Source organism: Ammospiza nelsoni, chromosome 9, assembly GCF_027579445.1.
Source record: "Ammospiza nelsoni isolate bAmmNel1 chromosome 9, bAmmNel1.pri, whole genome shotgun sequence".
NCBI classification, from domain to species: domain Eukaryota; kingdom Metazoa; phylum Chordata; class Aves; order Passeriformes; family Passerellidae; genus Ammospiza; species Ammospiza nelsoni.
The window spans coordinates 32343834-32366292 of record NC_080641.1 but is presented as its reverse complement, the minus strand read 5'-3'; the positions used below and the strand labels follow the sequence as shown (position 1 = coordinate 32366292).

Here is a 22459-nt window from a genome sequence, read left to right as displayed (position 1 = left end):
GGGCCTTTTTTTGTGCATTGTCCACAGCTTCTGCCTGCAGAAGATCCCTCTGAGCTGACTGGGAGTCATGCCCTGCTCCCTGACACTTTCCATCTTTCTGCTTGTAAATATGACCAGTAAAACATGGCATTTACTGTTCTACATGCAATAAATGTGTCTAATTAGAATATGGCAGAGGAGAGGACTTAAAAATCTGTGTATGATTCTTAAAAGGTATTTATAGACCCTGGTACTTCAGAAAGGGAAACAATAACACATTTCATGGACATGTGGCAGCTAGCAAAATGTAAATGTCAGAAGAACCTACTTCCTTAATTACATCCCTTATTGACTATTGTAATTCATTCATTATTGGCCTTCCAAACTGGGCCCTGGGCAGTTTGGATGGTTCACAGTGCTCCACAGGGATTTTTAATGGCCACAAGCTTCTGGATTTCTCTTCTTTAGATGCTCAGTTTGCTGGATGAGGGTTTTAAAAGCCTTAGGTATCATGGCAGTGCTGTTACTGTGGAAAAAAAGAACCCAAAAGGCAAAATGTGGATGTGATTGTGCATATTGTGAAGTCTTGGGGATCTAGAGTTTGGTTTGAGGGCTGAAATTTCTCTTCTTTCACCTAGATAAGGGAAAAGCTCTGAATTCAGTCTTCTTGTTGTCAGGATATGCAGAAACTGCCTTGTGAGAATTCTGACCCTAATGGGCATGAAGATAAAATAAAGCTATTGCAGACACATTATCCACACTGAAATAATTTGTGCAATTTTGTTGTAGCTGTATTTTTTCAGTGTGAAAAGGGTAAAAAGTTGATTGCTTTCAAAAAGGCAGAAAATGAGATTTTATGAGTTTAGTGATAGTCTCATTTGGCCTCCTGATGTTTAATCCAAGCACCCCAGGACTGAGTTAAGAAAGGGAAATGCTGCTTACATGCATGCTGCATTATGGTATGGAGAATCTCACTGTTACATAGTTATAACAGTGATAAATAACACTTCCAAATAGTAAATATTAGGAATATTAATGTATTCCCAATTACCATTTGGCTTCCATTGCATTTGGGGGTGGGTACTCTGTCTATAGAGCTGCTGTAGTAAAAATTACCATGCCAACACTTCTGGTTTTTACTAATTTCAATGTTTGATATGCTTAACCAAAATTTGGGATGGATTTTGCTAAAAGTTGAAAGTCAGTGTATTTGTTGTTATGGATCCTGTTATATCGTGGAGCTGCACAGCATCTCTTCCCTATTGTCCCATGGCAGAAAACTCCAAGTATACACTTATATTGGGAATTTTTTTGCCTGTATTCACTATTCTTTTGTGATCCAGATAAATGAATCTCCAGCAGAGCCACATTGCTTTTTCTCCAGCTGCAATTTAGTCTTATTAGAAGAGCACCCAAAATACAGAGTTTGCATGCAAGTCCCAGTGGTTTTAAGCCAGGTTAATGCATCACACAGCAGAAGAAAATTTCAGGCCCATTTTCAGCACACCTGGAATTACAATGGCAGGATTTCAGACTGCTTGGGAAAGGATTTAGCAGGAGAAGTGCTGACATAATAATAGCACAGGCAGCTGAGATGCTCTGAAACCTCCCTGGAGAGCAGTGGGGGACATTCAGCAGGTGCCAGAACAGAAAGTTACATCCCCCCCTTTGAAATCCACTCGTTTTTTCCTGGAGATAGCTGGGAAGCATTACACCCCAGGAGTGCTGGTGATTTTCCCTCCTATTCAGAGCATTTTTATCTGGTGGGCTGCTCTGCAATTTTGTGTTTGCCCTGGTAGGAGCAATAGCACTGTCACTGCTCCTGAATTCCTGTGGGTTTGTGGGCTCTCCTGTTGTGGGGGCAGATGAAAGGGGGGCAGGTGTCCTTCACTGTCAAGGGTAATTAGAGGGGGAAACTACAGGAGAGGATTGGTTTTAAATGTACATGGAGTTTGCAGGGTGATGGTAATAGATATTTATTGGAAGTAAAGTCATTGGGTGATGTTCTGCCTTCAGGAGCACAGGGAAGTCAGCAAGAGCATTGTTCACTCAGATAGTCCATGGGAATCAGCAAACACCATTTTTATCCCTCTTAGTTTATGTAATAAGGTCCCTGTGGAAGGAGAAGAGGAAAGGCCACTGCCACTGGATGCCAAACACAAATACCTGCTCTCATCCCTCTCCTTCAGTAGAACAAGCCATACATTTCACACACCAGTAGATCTTTGCTTAGTACAGAAACACCTGCTCATAAAAGCTGTCCTCCCAAATGAGATCCCTGTACTGCTGACCTTTCTGGTGGGTGCTGTGTGTGCTCAGCACGTGGCAGCCCGTGTGTCAGGGGATCCCAGGGGCTGGAACAGCATCTCCCAAGGTGCTCCCAGCACGTGGTGCCAATTGTGGAATTACAGCGGTGCCTCTTGTGTCCTTAAATTGGAGCATCCTACCTCTCTCTGCTGATAATACTTCCTAATCCTTTCTGGTTGCCATCCTCATTCCACATCATGAAACTCCCAGTGAAACAGGCAGCAGCATTCCTGCTGGCTTTAAAGGCAGCTCTGTGAATAGGTGAGGCAGAACACTAATTAGTTGGAATGCCCTGACATTTAAAGCAAATAAGAAATCTGGGTGTCTAAAAATATTGCATATGGCTCCCAGCCCTGGCTCTGCATAGCTCAAAGTACTTTTTTTTTTTTTTTTTTTTTTTTTTTTTTGCCTTTTAGATAGCCAAAATATGGATTTGAATCCAGTTTTTTTATTTTGTCCTTGCTTTTAAAAAGGCTGAGTTGGTTTGTAAAAGGTTTTATGTGCAGATCTTTAATTAGCCAAATGCTTTCCTGTGAGTGACACAGGAACTTGGAAGTATTTTAAAGTGTAAATGATGTGTGAGCATAACCTGTGGATGCACAAGGCTCAGTGCTGAGCAGTGCTGGGAGTGCAGAAATGAGTAAGTTCAGGTTTGATGGAGAGAAGCAAAGACAAGATGTGTGCAGGAGCTGCAGAGGGGCGAGAGTGAAAGGAATAAGTAGGAAACAAGGCAGCATCCACAGCTGTGAAAGGCTTTGCTGCCTGCATTTCAGTAAAGGGTGAGGGCAGCACTGCCAGGGAGCTTTTCTGAAAGGCAGATCCTGTGTGTGCCAGGACAGAAAAGCAAGGCAGGGAGAGAGAAAAGCCAACAGAGCTGATCTGTGCTCTCAGCTGTGTGGCCAGATCTGAGTGTGGAGAGTTAATCAAAGTTTGCTTTTGGAGATTTCAATTAGCAGCAGAAGACTAAAACCAAACATTCATCCTGCTTTACATGAAAATGAGCAGGGAAGAAACAACTCTGGGCACTACAATATGCAAATGGGAGCTGTAGGGATTGCTGTTAAAAGGTACCAGGGCAGAGCTTAAAAACAGTGTCCACTGCCTGAGTTAAAATATAGAACTCCTGGAACATGATGTGCCAGGCCCCTGCCTAGGGCAGCTTCAGGAATTCCTACCTTGGGATAATGCAAGGGGAAAAGAAAAAGAAAATAAAGGAAAAAATTACCTGCAAGTTCTTTATTCTGCTTTAGAGTCTCTTTGAGGTTTGCCTTTTACATTTTATTTTATTCTTATCTTAGGGCTCAAGTGCTGCACACACACTTGTCATGTTGCTACGGATGGTTTATATCTGAGGTGAAGAGTCTGCTGTGGGACCTGAACAAATGAAGGATTTATTGATGAATGATCCCACTTATGGGATTGTCTGAAGCTTGCTTATACGTGCAGATGTAACTCAGAGGAAAAGGTTTCCTCTCCTTTTTTCTGTAGGGAAACTGAAAACAAAATGGTTTGGTCTTTATGACCAGGATTCATGATGGTGTTTCTGGATAGTAAAGCTCATCACTACAGGGTCATTTTTGGTGAAACACAGGCACGCCCCAAGTCCATCACCAGCCACTGAAAGCAGTCCATCATTGTCTTCTTGTTTCTGTACCTAGGCTAATTTCTGCTTATGAAATCACTTCTGTGTTTGAACAATACCAGGATGGTGTCATGTGAAATTCCCAACTGTTTTGCATCATTTTCAACTGGCTCGTGAGCACAACATACTGGTTGTACACAGCTTGTGAATTCATAGAATCCTTTTCTGCTCTTTTTCTTCCCTGTATCTGTGCTTTCTCTCAGCTCCCTTTAAAGTCTTACTAAATTAGGGAGAGTATCTGGGAGTTAGATAGATAAATATAAAATAAATCCCTCTTGTCCTTTTCCCCCTTTTCCAGTAAAGTTTCTTACATTGTGCAAGTAGATTTACGGTCCAAGGAAGTTTCTGTTTGATGACTATCCAGTGCAACTTAAATTTGAGTATGGTTTTTGTGATCTTTTCAAGCTCTGCTTTATAGGGGTTGCATGAGAAATCAAGAGAATCAGTGGCTGCCTCTCACTGAGGAGTTTTTCAAATCACAGGCTACAAGAAGAGGGTGGCTGGTAATGCTTGCTGAATCTGAAGCAGTTAAGATCTGAGACAGCTAAAGCCAAAAAAATTACTTCCAAATCTCCCAGGAGTTGTATGAAAGAATTGCTTGTGCTGTTCATGTAAATCAAAAGCGTTTCAGGAGGGTGAGGAATATTGGTGTAAAGGAACAAAAGAAGCTTGTAAAAAGTAAGGGCTGCTCAAAGGACATTCACAGCTCTAAAGATGAACACAGTAAAAATATGGAGAGGTTCAGTGCAAGAAACTGTCTCATTACAGAATAATGTGCTCCCTCAAATTCAAGATTTAATCAATGAGTCCTACAGAGTCTATAAGGAAAAAATACAATGAGTGCTGCATTTGAGCTCTATGGAAGCTTTGGCTTGAGAGGAGAGGGCAATACTGGCATGTTTGTGGCTGTTTTGATGCACTGACCATTTTGCAGAGGGTGGTGAGGTGGGAGCTCAGGGGGAAAACACTCGGATGTGTTACAGCCCTGGGAATCCCACAGTGAGCACAGAGCAGCTGCCATCCCAAAGAATGTCACAGTGACTCACGGGCAAGGGCTGTTCCTTGTGCAGCACACTGAAACAGTGAGATGGCAACACAAAACAGTGCCCTTCAGCTCCTTGCAGGTGGAATTTGGGGCACTGCTGAGCTGATGGGGCCATTGACTTCAGTATCAAGCATGAGGTTTGCTGATTCTTGCGTTTGCAGTGCAAATCCTTTGCTTTAACCATCCTGATAGAGCAATGGCTGTGTCAGATGCAGAACAATAAGGAAATGGTACAAGGCTCGTGGGAGGCCCAGCATCTCAGCTTCAGTGGAGCACATCTGTATTTCCAAAGCTCTCTGAAAATGTTTCCTTGCCCTTTAGGATTTTCTTTGTCCCGGAGCAAAATTTGCAAGTGCGTATTTAAAAGATAACTTGGGCTTTGTAGTAATTGGACAAGGGTTTCGAGTTTTAGCTACTTTCACTCCTGATAAATAAAAAGTTGAAAAGCCTTTGAAGTGAAGAAGGAAAATTTGCCACATGTGTGTTCCAGTTTTGTTTTGCCCCTTTCCAAATTCATATATCTAATAAATGGATCTTCTGCATGAGCAACTTAGCATTTGCTTCTGAAGACAATGACCAATAACTAAATTCATATCTAGTCTTTGTCAGACATTATTACAAATTATGAGAGCTGGACAGAAGTTTATTACCTTAGTGCTGTTCTCTTTTCACAAATTAGGTTCTTGGAGCATCCAGGCAGCTCAATATCAGAGATCCATTCATCACAATTAGGCTGCTGTGCTGGCAGAGCCATGTCCTGCTGCCTTAATTGACTCTGGGGCTGGGGACAGGGCCACACCAGCTGAGAGCATCACTGGGTGTGTCTGTCACAGAGGCACCCACAAGGGCATTGCCTTTGCTCTCTCTGGAATGTCCCACTCTGGCTCCCCACATGAGATAAAGCCAGCAGCAGGATGCTTTTTTCATCAAGCAAAGGGAATGGTGAGGATTAATTTGGATTTTTTTTTGGCCCAAGTAACCTTTTAAGCTCTTTTTTCCTGAGTCCAACCAAACAGGCTCTTACCTGGGGTGCTCCTGGGAAGTACTTGCCTTTATTTAGGACGGAGTGTACAGGTAGAGCTTTGTGTAGCATGGACTTGAGCAGGTTCTTATCCTCACACAGGATCTTGCTCACTGACTCTCTCCCTCCTGACTCAGCTGCTAAGCTCAGGAAGTCACATAATCTGGGTTTCTTTGCTTCAGTCTCCTCGGCTGCAGGAAGAGAATAGCTCTTACGAGTTTGTTATTGTTATTAAGAGGAAATTAAATTTACACTTCTGTGGGTGCTGTGCTGTGTCACAGCCAGACGGCTGCCCCCCTGGAGGGACTGAGTCTGCAAGAGCTGGGGCTAAATCTGCTTTGATTCTTCTCTTTATCTGCACCATATTTCATGTGCCCCTTTGTGCTACACAGACCAAGCTTTGATCTGCATATAATCTCCAAGTGAGCTTTTTGTGCCAAGTGTTTTTATTGCAGAGCTTGTGCACTGAGACGCCTTTTAGTAGCTGGCACTTGGAAAAGTCTTTCCTCAGGTTATTGCCTGCAAAATCAGTGTGTGTGGAGGAAGCACGGGGATTAGACAGATTTATTTTCTTCTCATTGTGAAGCCATCCATACAGGCTGCCATGTGAGAGGGCCCTTCAGGCTTGGGGAACACTCTGGAGGTTACATTTTCCTTTTCTGCTCCTATTCTTGGGGTGGGGTATTTTTGCAGAAGGAAAGTCCATAATCTGTTGTTCAGCCTACATTCCATGAGTGGCTCTGGCTCATATTTAGGACTGGACTGTTCATTTTCAGTCTCCTTCAGGGGGAAGGGTTCAGCCCCCACTCCATGTTTTTTTTTTCAGTTTATGCTCTTTTGTGACCAAAACTGATAATCTTGGCCAGTGCTGGGAAATGCCTCCCAATACTGAAATATCCATAACTGCAAGAGGTTTCCAGTGGGTTTTGCTTTTCAGTTTTTCATATGTGACACTTCTTTCTGGAAGCTGAATTGCAATGATGTTTTGTTTCAAAACTCCTTGCTCTTCTTGTAGGAGTTCAGTATCGTGATAATTTGCTAAGCCTAAACTCTACAGCTCTCTTCCTTTCCTTGATCAAACCTGATAAAATTTTCCACATGTTGCAGTAAATGTTTATATAACAGATTTTTTTGGGCTATCAAGTGTTTCCTCACACTAAGCACTATCATATTTAAGGCAGATTACAGTGATCTGTCATATATTGTTTGTTCTGTCCCCTGTCCATGGGCAAGTGACTGAAGTGTTCATGACAGTAGGGAAGGGCTGTCAGATGGGAAAGAAGATGTTTCTCAGTCACCCTGTGCTGTGTCCAGTAGTAATTTGCAGGGAGTTTGAAGTTGTTGGCAGCTGTAGCTCTGAAATGACACTGAGCTGTCTCCTCTCTGCTATTTCACATGAAACTGAGAATTTTTGCAGTGGTTGTTTCATTTCCCCATCTGCTCATCCCCTGCCTTATCTCATGGGGCTGATGTCTTGCCACCCCATCTGCCATCCAAATACCAAGTTCCAGAAAACAACACAAGAAAGTTTGTGATGCAAATGCAATTTATTGATGTTGTTTTTCATTTCACTCTGACATTTGAGACATTTGAGACTGTTGGCTTTTCCTCCAAATTGTGTGTACACAGTCCCACTGAAATGCGCTTTTCTCTAGAGGGAGAGGAGGTGGAAGGGTTCATAACTGCTTGAGAGGTATCCATGCACCTTAATGGGTACCAGGGAAAAAAATCTATGTCAGGAAGAGGTTTTGGGGGTTTGGGTGGTGTTTTTTTAGCTGTCTACATAGAGGGACTGCTGTCCACCTCTTAAAACTTTCAGAAGTTACAAGACTAGATGTGACAGTGTTCACAAGGGTTCTTGGATGAGGGAAGAGACGAGGATCTGACTCTATGTTTCAGAAGGCTTGATTTATTATTTTATGATATATATTACATTAAAACTATACTAAAAGAATAGAAGAAAGGGTTTCATCAGAAGGCTGGCTAGGAATAGAATAGCAAAGAATGATAACGAGGGTTTGTGGCTCGAGCTCTCTGTCTGAGCCAGCTGACTGTGATTGGCCATTAATTACAAACATTTAACATGGGCCAATCACAGATGCACCTGTTGCATTCCACAGCAGTAGATAATCAATGTTTAATTTTTGTTCCTGAGGCTTCTCAGCTTCTCAGGAGGAAAAATCCTAAAGAAAGGATTTCTCATAAAAGATGTCCGCGACAACTGCAATCAATTTGAATTGATTGATTGATTGATTTGAATCTGCAGTAGAGAATTCAGGTGTTTCATGTCATGGAATAGTTTAGGTTGGAAGGGGCCCTAAAAATCACCTAAAACCCAACCGTGATGCCATGGGCACCTACAGAACTGGCAGTCCCAGTTGGAATAGAGGGGACTTGCAGCATGGCTGAAACTATGGCCCATGAAGTTATTTTATTATGAATCCATTAAGGACTCTGCAGTTTGCTGGGTAACTGAGGTGTTCAGGGAGTTTATGCAGGCAAAACATTTTATTGCTTGTTCCAGTGTGAATAGGCAGCAATAGGCTTGGTCCTTGTGCATCCCACATCCCAGCATCCATAGTGGAGCTCCCAGTTGATCCCAGCTCTCTGAATCCAGGCTCAGCCTGCAGTTACTCCAGGTGAGAGGCTGTGCAGCCCCAATCCCCGTGAGACTCATCCTGGTGGATGCAATACTGTGTGGAACAAGCCTCCTGCTTGTGGTGGGGCAGCTTTTCCAGGAGGATTTGCAGCTTGCAGGATATTTTTTTTTGTTGTTGTTGTGGCTCTTAACACTGTGCCCCAGGCTCCACTAAATAGACAACCTCATTAAAAGAGAAATAGCGATAGTAAAGCAGTGACTTTCTCATGCCATCTAACTCACATTTTTGACATGATTGCTGGACCCTCCAAGTACTTAATTGATTGACTTAATTGATTTAGTGGCACTGGAGGCTACAGCGTGGAAATAAAGGGGCAAGATGAGGATAAGGGGTGAAAAAATTTATGATAGGTGCCAAGCAGCCTGAGGGAAATTAGAAATGCTACAGATCTCAGAGGCAGCTAAATCAATTCAGTGTGATGTACAGGGAGCGACCTGGGGGAAGAGGAGAAGCAGGGGATGGAATGGAGAAAAGGAGAGGAAACAATGGCTGGTGGGAGACACCAGAGCAAACTTAAGGGGAAGAGGAAAGGCAGCAGGCTTGGTGCAGATGGATATTTTGGACTTTTGAGTTTAACACCAGGCAAAAACATCTTAGTATATGAATAAAATATAACAATGTCATTGTGTTTAGCCTAAGAAAAAGAACTCATGCATCACAAGAATGTCTTGTTAGCCAGTTTGAGACTTTATCTGTGCTTCCATTTAAAATCTCCAACATTTGCAACAGTGACTAAAGTCACAGGAGACCTAAAATAATTTGGAGGCTGTGGATTTTGTTAACAACTGAAACTTAAATGTTAAATTACTTTCTAATCTCTGCAATATGTAATTGACTGTGTTGAACCATAATACAAATTAAGTCTTCTCTATAATTTGTTCTGTCGTGCTGCAGTGCTCCAAAACAATTTGGTACCTCACTTAAGGATTGGTAAATTATTTGTAGCAGCTCTCAGCACAGACAGAATAAAAACTTCAGATATTGTTGATGGAATCCATCAGTATTGGCATACAGGGGTGTCAGAAAGACCCATCAGTTGAGAAATAATTACTTTATGTTCTTGTGGCCACTAGTAACAAGATTCTGATCTTGCATTTTATGGTGGTGAATCTCTCCTGACTGCAACAGGAGCCCCATTTCTGCCCTTCAGGTGTAAAAAGTCAGGCACTCAGTAAATAGTGCTTAGAATGGATCATTGGAATATGTAGAAAGGACACATGAGGTGAACTGGGGGCTGTGAAAACACAGGTGTGTTTATATCTACAATTGAGTACAGATGTGTGTGTACCATTGCATTTCACATGTGTGTTGTTACTCAGTGTCCCTCACACAAGTGGAAAGCTCTCCCTAAGCACTCCATCCAGTAAAATACAGAAAAGAATAATTGCAGTCACCTTTACTTAATTTCTACTTCTATTGATACAGTGTGTAAAATATCATAACCATTGGAAATGTAACGATTTTTGAACAGTGAATGTGGATTCCCAAATAAATTGGAGAGTCTCCATCTGCTCTCTTACCTTGTGGGTGATACTCTTCCATGGTAGAACAATCTTCAGATTTAATTCCATGAGGAAGGCATCTGATCACAGTTTAATTTCAGTGCAGAACACTGCCTGGCAATCAATAAAACAATGTCAGAGAACTTTGATTTAATAGGAGCCAGAGATAACGTTCCCTGTCATATGCAGAATAGAGAGATGGGAACATTTCATTTCATCCTAACAGATACCATGTAACTTGGTTTTCAAAAAAACCTAATAAATCAATATCCCTGTATTATCTAAGTAAGATCCCATCATTAATTTTAAACGCTCAGCACGTCAGGAGAGTCTGAAGTGCACCTTCAGCTGAGCCCCGTTCTGCCTGCAGCCACTGGCAACACTTAACTCTGCCACGAGCAAGCAATCTTGATATGGGGACATTAAGAGCCATTTACTGTGAAATGAAAATGAAACATGCCCAGTCTTTTGTTTTATATGGAGCCATCCATCTCTTGCAGGCTGCCTCTCCTTTCAGATCCTGCCCTGAGCACCCTCAGCCTTTTCCCTGCCACACACAGACATCCGCCCTCCTTCTGCTTTTTGAAACTTTAACTTTCTCTTTTTCAAATTCCAAAAATAACTGCTTGTTTAGAGATTGCCTGGATACCATGCTGGTTTTCAAGATGTGCTTTTTCTCAAAGCCAGCAGGAATCTGGACCTCCAAAGAATTCTCTGTGAGGCTTTGCCTGCTCTCAGAAATAGCATTATCCCTAGATGATACAAGAGTAGGTCAGTATATCAGAAGGTAGGAATTGAAACTAATAGATTGTTTTAGATAAGCTTTACAAGGACGTTATTATAAGTGGAAATACTTCTCTATTACTTTGATGATAAAATGCTGTTTAGTGCAAAGTGAGAAAGATTGTGGCACTACAAGAGATGCTTCTAAGAGCCTCAGATTCATGTCCTGACTCTGGACAGAGTTCGCTCACACAGTTAAAATTAAGTCTTTTTATTATTACAATTCACCAAAGTGGGATTTTAAGTAAAATGTGGACTTTTGCATTCAGCATTGATTTCCACTTGAATAATTACATTTACATTCATTTTCTGAGGAAAATAAGTATTTAGAGCTGCGTTACTGCTTGAAGTGAAGTCTCTTGCACTGGCTGTTGCTGATTTTTGTGGAGATAAGCAGGTCTGGTACTGATTCCTTGAGGTATTGGAGATCTCAGCTGGAGCTCTGCAGATCTGCCTGGCCTGGGAGTCACCCTGTGTGAAGCTACAGGTTTCTGCAGCCCCTGCTTATTTCTGTACCAAGAAATACTGATTCTGTGCCTGGGATGCTGTGTGGGTAGTAGCTAGGTAATACATTTTTTAAATTTAATTATATTTCACTTAAAGATACCTAGAAAAATCATCAGTGGAAGGTTTTAGTCAACCTACTAAAGCAAGTAAAATTTGATTAAATTTTGAGGAAAAAAGAGGCTTAAAGAGTTCAGATATTAATTGGTTTTCATATCAGAATGTGTTGGGAGCCAGATAAAGTGGTGAAGGAGAATAATGCTGCTTTTTAATCAAACATTCTGATGGGTATTCTCTCTTGTTGTTTGTTTGGTTTTTTTTTTAGCTACTCCAGCATCACCACGCAGTTCATGAAATTTCCTACATTGCAAAGGATATCACAGACCACAGAGCGTTTGGATACGTGTGTGGAAAGGAGGGAAATCATAGATTTGTGGCAATAAAAACAGCCCAGGCAGTAAGTATCAAATCACTGTCATTTTCTGCCATGTAACTCAGCTGAAAAGCCATTTGTGAGGAGCTGTTCAAGTGCCTGATCTTGGGTTGTTTATGATTGTGCTAAACTGGTCACAAGTGTCTGTGTGGATCTTAAATAGCAAATTAATGGAACCAGCTTGGGCAAAAGGGAATGTGTTTCATTGTTCCCAATTTTTTATTATGTGTTTTGTTATAATTAATTATTGTTTACCTTTCTTGCTAAGCTAGACTGGATGAAGATAAATTTGCTTATGTTCCTATACTCATGAAAACCCACATTGTGTGTAGTCTACTACACACAATGTCTACTAATGTAATTTCAGTGGGTGAGAAACCACTAATAAATATGCCTTTACATTCATCCATGTGCCTTTTATATTCATAATGCTTTTTATATTCATAACTATAATTATCATTAATTTTCAAGCATAGTTAGTTCAGTGGGAATTAACCCAGGCGTGGGTGCTGCGATAGAAATTAATTCTCTATTAAGTTCCATTGTGGAGGTGCTCTATCAGCAGGATGGGATAAGAGGTGTTTATTTTCCCCTAGAGAAATTCTCCACCCTCTTTTTGCTTCCTTAGGCTGAACCTGTAATCCTGGACTTGCGGGACCTGTTTCAGCTCATCTACGAACTGAAACAAAGGGAAGAAATGGAAAAAAAGGCACAAAAGGACAAACAGTGTGAGCAGGCAGTATACCAGGTACACCAATAAGCTTAGACTACTGCCACCAAAATGTGGGTTTGGAGTTTTCCCCCCCAGAGAGGCTCTGAGCATCCTCAGCACTCCTGCCAGCAGTGGGTTTGAGCAGTGCTGGCTTCCCAAGGAGCAGCGTGAGCCCAGCAGCCATCCCGAGCCCAGCCTAGGATTAAACTGAGCTGAAAGCTGTGCCTGGGGTGTGCTGAGCCTGGTTAGAAACTGGAAATGATCCCCTCATTTCCTGCTCAGTGTTTCTTCTCATTCAGAGGAAAACTTTAATGAAGGGTGGCTGTTGTAAGCCAGGTTTTAAGTGTTGTAAGTCAGGTTTTAAGTGTTGTGAGCCAGGATTTAAGTGTCTCATACTTTAGGGGAGATTCAATATACTTCTGAATGTGCGTGTTTGAATCGAGTCAAACAAGGTGCAGATTGTTAAACTCGGATGGAATTGAATAAAGTTACTTTGTACCATAATGTGACTTTATCTGTATCCTAAAGAAAGAAAACTATGAACTTACCTGCCCATTTTGCTTATTCCTTTGCTGTCCTTTAATTTCTGAATACAGTTCTTTTATCTCTGCTGTTTATGCTCTTTGCTTTTACTGCCTGTCCTCTTACTTTGCTGTAGACAATTTTGGAAGAAGATGTAGAAGATCCTGTATACCAGGTAATTTCTGAAGCTGTATGGCCTTGGAGTTTCAGAAATGACTAGATACATGTTATCTTCAAACACAGCCAAAATCTTGAACAAGATGTTTTGAAATTTATTGAGAGGTCTTGTGAGAAACCTTTAAAGCCTCCACAGAAAGTAACATATTTAGAGATGAAGCTGTAAGTAATAGCACAATATGTCTGTATGGAATGGAATGTTTCAGCTGGAGTATATTAGATGAAATAATGCATGGAGAAATATTAGATTAAATATGTCATAAATGCTACTTTAAATGTGGCTTGTGTATCCGGATTTTAAGTTTCAAAATGAGATTTGTCATTATTTTTTAATACAAACTCTTAACTGAAAAGGGAGCTACTCTGCTAATTAGGGAAGATGGCATCTTGTCCTCATAGTAACAAGCTGACATTTTGTTTTTGTTTTCTGTGGAGCCAGAATTTAATTCAGAGGGTGAATATTTGGGAAAAAAAAACAACAGTAGCATTGATGTTGTAACACACTCCCTTGTTGGTGTTTGAGCAATGATTTAATAATAGATCTGAAATTTAAGTCTTGCTCCATCCAAGAAAAATGTCTGGGAGCAAAGATGATTATCAGAAATGTGTCAATATATTCATGTCCAATACCTTGCTGAGTGTGAAGGAGAAAAAGATGTAATTTCATTCTCGTGTTTTTGTGCTGAAACAAAATATGTGATAGTTTACTTTTTTTTTCCTGGGGATTCTGTGTTCTTCCACTTAGGCATATCAGTGGGAGTCACACTGAAAGGATCCAATTCAACCATTAGTGAATATTGAACAGTGCCTAAGGTGCAGCAAGGAAGATGATAAGAGTCAGGATGCCCTAAATTACTGTTCAGCTATTATAATGTCAGGAGTTTTGTTCTGTACTCTTCACAATAAAGCAAGAACCTGAAAATGAAAAAGTGTTGTGCCAGCCTTTTGCCACGTGGCCTGTTCCACACACACCAGCCCGTTCTGCCAGCTTGGATTTAGCACTTTTATTCATAGACAATAAATATATGTGGAAATAATTGCCATTATGTAAAAGAGGCAAAATTCACGTTGCCTTCAGAAAATTAATACTGGGCCACAGGCAGTCTCCCTGGCGAGGAAGAATTAGGGAGTTGCTCTAATGATCATTAAGAGGAGATTTAGGCCTGTTCATTAAATATGAAACAACCTTTCCTGGTGCCTCCCAACAAACCAGTTGTCCTGCTGCCAGCCTGTGCTTTGAAGTTGTTTCTTTAATGCGTGCCTTTGTTTTGACGTGGAATTCCAAACGGCCTTTTTCCCTTCTGTTTCATCTCTGACTGTCCCTCTCTGGCGCTGCTGCCATAGTACATTGTGTTTGAGGCTGGACACGAGCCCATCCGTGAGCCTGAAACGGAGGAAAACATTTATCAGGTATAAAAACCTCTCCCCTCGCTGAAAGTGCATCTCATACATAGCTCATAGCTCGTAGTTCTCATCCATCACCAAAACTGTCTTGGCATTTCATTCTGGTGACATTATCTGCCCAGTCACAATGTGGTTTTTCTGTTGTTTGTCATATCGGCTTCTGCGAATTGATATTAAGTTTGTCGACTCACAAACTTTTGAGTACACCATATGAGGTGATAAATGGAGATTTTCTCTTTTTTTTTCTGTTAATTTTTTTGAAATTTTTTACACCTATTCTGAGAAACATGCTGAAGATGTTTTGTTGGCAGGCCGTCCAAGCAATTCCTAGAAATTTCAGTGGTTCTGCTCTTGTTTCTCTTGTCTAACCAAGGAAAAAACTGAGCAAAACCTCAGAGCTCTCAAGGGATATCCCCCCAGACCAGGGAAACTATTTTCAGAGTGCATATGTTATGTTAAAGCCCAAGCTCACATTCTTCACACTGACAAAAAGCTGCATTGAAAGCAATATAAAATAATCTTTTGTCGTTCAATTTATCCTCAAGGGATCGGTACGAGGTTTATTAAAATATAATGTAATTCATTTTGTATCACATACTAGAGGCAAATCTGAGGATAGACAGAGATCTTTGTGTGCTGTGAGAAAATTGTGATGGAGGAAATTGTTCAGTGTGCAGGGGAAGGAGTTTCAAGCAGTGATTAAGCATTTCATCCAGCTGGACTAGAGGTTGATCTGCTTATAGGAAAAGATTGTGAGGTAGGCAGGAGCAAGGATAGAACAAAAAGGAAAAGCATCAAGTAATGAGAAAATGTAGGAAGATAATAGAAAAAATAAAAGGCTTGTGCTTTATTTTAGGCTGTAGGCTAAAATAAAAAGCTGATTGGGAAAGAGAAATGCAAGTTAAACGTTAGAAAACAACATCTTATAGATGCCATCAGAAGGTCATTAATATGAGATTCATTTAATTTCTCCCTGCTGCTCCCCTGGCACCATGCACACTCAAAAATGCAGCTTTTTGCATCTCCACACCAAGACATGCAAAGCTCTCACTCAAGGTGAGAGTCTGCCTAAGGCTGAACATTTTCAGTGTTGAAAGTTTGATTGTTCTCAGCAAATGTTAAAAAATTGCTAGTCTAGTTGTCAGGTTTGTGCTAGAAACAAAAATCCCATGAGAACTAGATTTGAGGGGAAAAAACGGTGATTGTTGTTCATCAAAGTGTGGAGCTTTTAGTGACACTTCAAAGAATTAGAAGGTGGAAGGAGGCAAAATGGGGCTGTTGCTCCCAGTGTTCGTAGATCTTCCAGCAATCACTGGTGGGTAGGGAAGAAGTTGGAACTGTGTTTTGAGGAGTAGCCCAGAGAGCTGCAGGACTCCTTGGGCAGTTTCTTTTCCATAAAATGGAAATAGAAGGTGAAAAGCAGGTAGTGAGACCTGGTCTCATCTCAGGGTACTGCTGTTACTGTCCTCCAAGTCACCAGAAAATTGCTCAAGGCTTCATTTGACAGCATCTGGATGTGATGAAGTGTTTCCTCCCACAGTAGTCACAGAAAACACCTGTGATTAATGTGCCATACTCTGGATCTTCACAGTCTAGCATTGTCCTCTCTGTTTACTACTTGCGTACAGCAAATGCTGAACTGGGGAGTTGGGAGTCATTTTTTGGTCTCTCTGTAACTGATGGATGCTGAGGTGTCCCAGCTGCAGACTGGCCCATAGCCATGAGCTTCCCAGCTCCCACGGGCTGCCTGAGCTCTTGGCTTCCACAAATATGGGTCTCCACACCTCAGGTTTTACACTCAGATCCTGACAAAATCGTTTCTCTTACAAGATCTTGGTCAGCTCATAACCATCAGGCTACTGTTAAAAACAAAATTGAGAAAGATCCTCTTTTATATTTTTTGTGCTTTTGGTTGATTAGTTGGGTTTTTGTTGTTGTTTTTTTCTTTCTTTTAAATCTGATGCATATTTGTGGCAGCTTCTATTATTTACTGTGAAGCCTTCCTCATAACAGACATTGTTACACATACATCTGCTCAATAACCTCACACAGCCTTGCTTCAGCCTCACCAAACATTTCTGCTGGTGCTGCTCTGGCTTTTCATTTGCTGGCATGCAACAAATTCATTTCTCCCTTGGTGTCAGAGATTCCCAGCCCGTGGGGAATTGCAGATGAAAGATACGTGCAGAAAGTGACAATTTCTATTTCTTTTTAGCATAATAGAGGTCACAACTTTCTTTTTAAGCATTCTTTCTCTGTCTGTCACCTTTCTTTGATACATTACCCCAAAGAGTGTCTGTGTCTGCTCTTCTAATATTATCTATGTAAGTTGCTATAATTTGTTAGGCAAGGACTCAATCACTGAGCACATACCAACCCTCAGATTGCTTAATAGCAGCTCCTCTGCTGTCTGGTGTTCTGGAGAGGTAGAAATGGGATTTTGGGAGGTGGTTTGGTGTTTGTGTGGCAGCTCTGGTCTCTGTGGAGAGGAAAGTTCTGCTCCATGAGGAGTTGACAATCTGAGATTGAGGGTTTAGGACTGTGGTGCTTTTATTGCTGCATGATGCAAAGACATCCAGATGGTTCACAGCTTGTCACAGAGACAGAGCTGACAGCAGAAATAGAGCTGGTACCTCTTATTGGTGCTGCTAATCAATGGAAAAACAGCAAATTCCTTGCAGCCCCCAGAGCAGGCAGAGATGCAAACAAATGTGGTGGTGAACAGCAAGAAAAGACAGCAGGTCAGGCAGCACTGAGCTGGGAGGGAGAAATGGCTTTCAGGAAAGTTCCTCTGTCTTCATGTGAGATGCAAGGAGCTCTTCTCTGAGGATAAATTGGAGTAGAAAAAGAAGGGTTGATGGTGCAGGGAAATGCTCAATCCACAGCTCTGGATTAGGTCCAGATTGGGATGACTTCACAGAAGGGTTGGAAGGAGGAAGAGGAGAATGGCTGAAAGGGAAAGATTTTGGAGAAAACAGAAAAAAATGCACACCAATGAAAGTTCAGAAACAGTTTGTCTTTCCATATTTCTCCTCCTTTTGTGAAGATCCAGCTTTCCAGTGACTTCCTAAATCAACCATTCCTGCTTCCTGCTCTCACACTGTCACCTCCAGCTCTCTCTCTTTCCAGACTCTTACTGCCATGGCACTGAATTTTCACCAGTTCCACATATCTGATGTGGTACTGGCTTTGGTGGAAGTGGCCAGAGAAAGCCAAGGTTAGGAATAGAGGAGATCTTCCACAAAGTTCATTCAGTTTCTTTAAAGGTTCCTGACAAACTCTTCAATGTGCACCGAGTTAAGAACACAGTTTCTTGTGAATGCTGTGCAACAGTACAGAGATGTTTTATACAGAATAATAAATGATAGCATATCTCAATGAATAAGTAACATTTCACCAGTCTGAGAATAGTATCAGAACCTTAAGATACTTATTGTATTGTAAAACAAAAAGGTCGTAATTTTATCATATTTTCAATATCATCTCATTGACCTGTGAGGTTTCCTTGTTGTCTGAAATGTAACTTTTGTACTCTGAGTGCCTTGTTTGGTGGAAAAGCACCACTGATGAGAACAGGTTACTGTTCTTTTTGCTTTTGCCATTTTCAGTGGACACTCAGTGCTTCCAGGGAGGAAAGGAAATATAATCACAAATTATAGAAATTATAAATATGCAAACAAGTGGTCCTTGGGTGAGCACAGCCCAGTACTACAGAGCAGCTGAGTCTCCATGAGCAGGTTATGAATCCCCTGGGTATAAATCATGACTGCTGGCTCAATAAAGGCTCACACAGAGTTTTAAGTGCATTGTCCCTGCCCATCTCTCCTGTGTCAGGCCTCAAGAGGCCTTGATTCCTTAGGAAAATTGCAGCATTATAACCAAATATTTCATAGAGCAGCCACAAGGCCCCATCACTGCAGTATTAGGACTCTTTTTAAAGATTACATGAATTGTGAGGGAGAAATCTGACACAAGGTAAAAACATCTCTTACCCTCACCTTGTTAACTCTGCTCTGTGTCTCTGGGGAGATGATGCACTCACCTGACCATAACTTCCATTGCCCATCTCTAACCCCCAAGTTAAAGAAAAACAACCATTTAAGTAGGAAGGCGTTCCAAGTGCACCTGGGCTTCATGCAACCAGAATTATCTGAGAATGGAAATCTCCTTTCTGAACACTGCTGGGCTGTAGAAAATTCAGATAGGTGTTTTATTTCTTCAGTATTTTCTCCATTAATGGTCCTACTTGGATAAGAAGGGAACCATCCTCGATTTCATTAATACTAAAAATTAGTATTAAATAAACTACTCATTTAGGTACACCCTGCGCATAAATAGCAGTTGCTGTTTTCAGTTTTTCATCCAAGCTGCTTTTGTAGTGACCTCAGTTTTCCTTTGCTGTTACAGGTTCCTACCAGCCAAAAGAAGGAAGGTGTTTATGATGTGCCAAAAAGTCAACCTGTAAGTGTAAGTATCTCCCCTATTTATATACAGTAAAGGAAGTGAAATTTTTAGCTTCTGTGGCTTTTATTGTTGTCTGTAACATTTAATACATTTCTTCATGTTGTGACTTTTGTCAGTGATGTGTTATGGGCTGGTGGGGACTGTGATGCTACTTAAATCCATCTCATTCATTGCTTGAATCTCCTTTCTGTCTTTTCTAACTCATTTTTAGGCAAGTCACCATTTGTGAATGTGTTATTTGTGGTTAGGAGTTGACAGCAAGCCTTCTGCCTGTTAATGCCTGAGGTGCTGCCTGGTTTTGAAGGGTTCCTCTGGTACCCAAATGTGTATTGTTTCTGTAGTACTCTAAGTATACAAGAAACTAAGCTTAATTCAGCTCAATTTTTTCTGTCCTGTACCTTGCTTGGGCAGGTAAAGATTTTAAAAATGGGCATAAAATGCTGTTGTAGCCAAAAAAACACCATTCCCATTCTGTGTGTTGGCATTTTGAAACAGTGCAGCATTTATTCCCAAAATATGCAAAGAATGGTAACAAGTGTTTGAGAGAAGTGACAGATGCCTTAGAACAAGGTGTGTGTTTGCTGAAGGGTGGGTTATGCTGTTCTATATGAAGTTGTGATATAAATGCCTCAAGAAATTTCTGGATTGCTTTGGTTACACAAAAAAGTAGTATTTCTGAGGAACTGTGTGAGAATGGGAAAAAAACAAGAAAAAGAATTTCAGAATTTCAGAATTGTAGTGGGAGAAACATGGGGAAGATGCCTGTGTTTAAGAGAAGGAGATTTTTTTGCACCAGGATGTGGTGACTTGCACAGTAACCAAGATGTGGAATAAAAAGAGAAAAATGCTGTAAAGGAGCTGGATGGGGACCTGGACTGTGACACTTCTGGGCTTTGCACAACCAAACAAACCAACCCTGCCAGAAATATTTCACCATGAGCCAGTAAGAACAAGGAGGCATCTTCATGTTGCCTGCAGAAATCTGGTGCAATAACTCACATTGCATCACTGATTGAGGGATTTGTGGGCATGGAGTAGCAGTTGATTTTTCACTTACTTCTCGTGTAGTTTTTCATATAGTTCAGTGGTACAATTTTTCTGCTGCGCTTTTTCTGTGACTCTCTTATTATCCCTTCAGTGATGCTTCAATTTCACTCAGGGTACAGTGTGTAATTTAGGTTGTTGCAGCGTGGCTGGGTGTGCAGTGCTTGCAATCATGTCTGCAGACACTCTGGAACTACTCTATCCTGTAAATAGCAGATATGAGATATAGGACTCATGGAACCTACTCTGTAATCATCAAATTCATTTAATCTGCCATCTCCATGAAGCTGGTTGCACCTTTTTTTTTTTTTTTTTTTTTTTTTTTTGCTAGTTCATGGTTAAATTTAAAGGGATTAAAGCTTTTTCTCTAATCAACTTCTGTACATTAATTAATGAAGAAAAGGAGAAGTGGAAGAGAGAGATAGCTGAGATCCTGTTTCACCTTTTTATATTAGTATGTATTAAAAGAAAAAAAAAGAGCAATAGCTCTTAAAATTAGCAATTTAATATTCCACTGCCCATCTGATTTATTGCTTACCCTTCCACACGTGAGACTCTCTGTCATTGAGACACTTGCCATAATTTTGTTTTCAATTTATAGCTGTCATTATTATATAAACCTCTAAAATTCAATCTGAGGGCAAATAATCAAGCTCGTGTACCTGCTTTAAACGTGTAAGGACACTTCCTTTATTAGGAGGTCTTGCTTTCGGTAATTTCATAATGGATGAATGAAATGAGGAACTTTTTTGTGGCTCCTGATAGGTTTCAGGCACCATGAATTCTCTGTGCTGACAATACATTCAGCTCTCAATAACAATGCAGCAAGTTTTCGTTGAATTCAGGCTGAATTGCCCACAGGATCTGGAGAGAGATGGAGTTTCCATCTTGGGATTGTTTTCCTCTGGTGTGTTCCCAGGCAGGTTTAGTCTCTGAACAGAAAAGTGAGGGATATTGAAGTCATCCAGGTGTCCTCCAGCCTTGTCTCAGTGGAGAGAATTGGTCACTTCTCAGGTTGGATTGGCCTTGGAACAACCTGCTCCAGTGGGAGAATTCCCTGCCTATGGCAGGGGATTGGAATAAAATGATCTCTAAGGCCCCTTCCAACCCAAACCATTCAGTGATTCTCTAAATCTGTAAAATTCCTCCCATCTCTCAGGTGGAAACAAATGTACAACTGCACATTTGGTGGTTCTTTTATGGCTGAAGATGAATTTTACATGAACTGCTGACATGATGGCTTCTAAACATTAGGTTTAGGTGGGGTGAAATCCACCACAGTGTGGAGGCTTGAGGGCAGAATCCCCATTTCAGAGGCTGCTTTGGAACTGGGCAGTGTAATTCACACTGATTTTCTGTAAGATACAGCTTCCTAAGGCACCAGAACCATTTGGGCAAATATTTCTCCATGGATAGGGGATCCCACTGAGGCAGGTGTGAAGCATCTCCCTGGTGCTGCCCGGGAGAGTTCAAAATTGTGTATTCATGTGTTTAACAATGCTGTGCCATTGTGTGAGGCCGTTTGTCAGCAGGTGTCAGAGTGCTTTATGGCCTGGCTCCTCATGATCTCTGATATCAAATAATGTAAATACGGAGCAAATGAGGCAGAAAGGAATGAGCCTCATCCCAGCATTGGAACGGACCCACTGAACTCAATTATCAGCAGTGGCTGCTTGCCAAGTCACTGCTCTGACATTGGGATGGAAAAATTTGCTTACTCAATGTAATTCTGGTGTTTCCCCACCTCTCTGCTGCATCCCTTCCCAGCAAATACTGCTCTCCCATGGTTTTCTTCAGCTGAGCTCCAGACACACACTTTCCCTGGAATTCAGTTCCCTCCCAGTACCTCTCTCTTCCTCTGTATTAACTCACATTTCTTGAATTCATTCTTATTTTCTCTCTGCTCTGTCCTTGGCCCAATTCTCCCATTCCCCATTCACTGAGAGTAGACATCAAGACAAAGAAAGCAGGCTTACCCTAAATTCTTCTGTTAAGTGGTGCATGCTCCACTTAAAAATTCTAGTTCTGTGTGTGAAATTACCTGTTCTAAAAAAAGGAAAATGTTTAATGATCTCTTATTGTCATAATTTCCCTTCGTCTCCCCATTAAACATCCACATCAAGTTCTACCTGTCACGGTGTTTTTAGTAATAAGAGTCAGCCTGTAAAATACCCTTCACAGAGACTGTCAGTCACGTCACAATAAAACCTTCTCTCCCCATCAAAGTGTCTAAACTCTCTGCTTAACAATTTCATGAAGG

At 41.2% G+C, this 22459-nt stretch overlaps 1 protein-coding gene across 4 annotated transcripts in view; it reads left to right on the top strand.

The window, feature by feature from the left end:
- The window catches only part of DAB1 (DAB adaptor protein 1), a 416327-nt gene that overhangs the window by 371142 nt on the left and 22726 nt on the right, over positions 1-22459 (top strand). For all 4 annotated transcript variants that reach the window (XM_059478670.1, XM_059478669.1, XM_059478671.1 and 1 more), the window contains 5 exons: positions 11769-11900; positions 12505-12624; positions 13247-13285; positions 14632-14697; positions 19099-19158. In XM_059478670.1, the coding sequence (XP_059334653.1) occupies positions 11769-11900; positions 12505-12624; positions 13247-13285; positions 14632-14697; positions 19099-19158 (417 nt within the window). The remainder of the gene's footprint in view (positions 1-11768; positions 11901-12504; positions 12625-13246; positions 13286-14631; positions 14698-19098; positions 19159-22459) is intronic.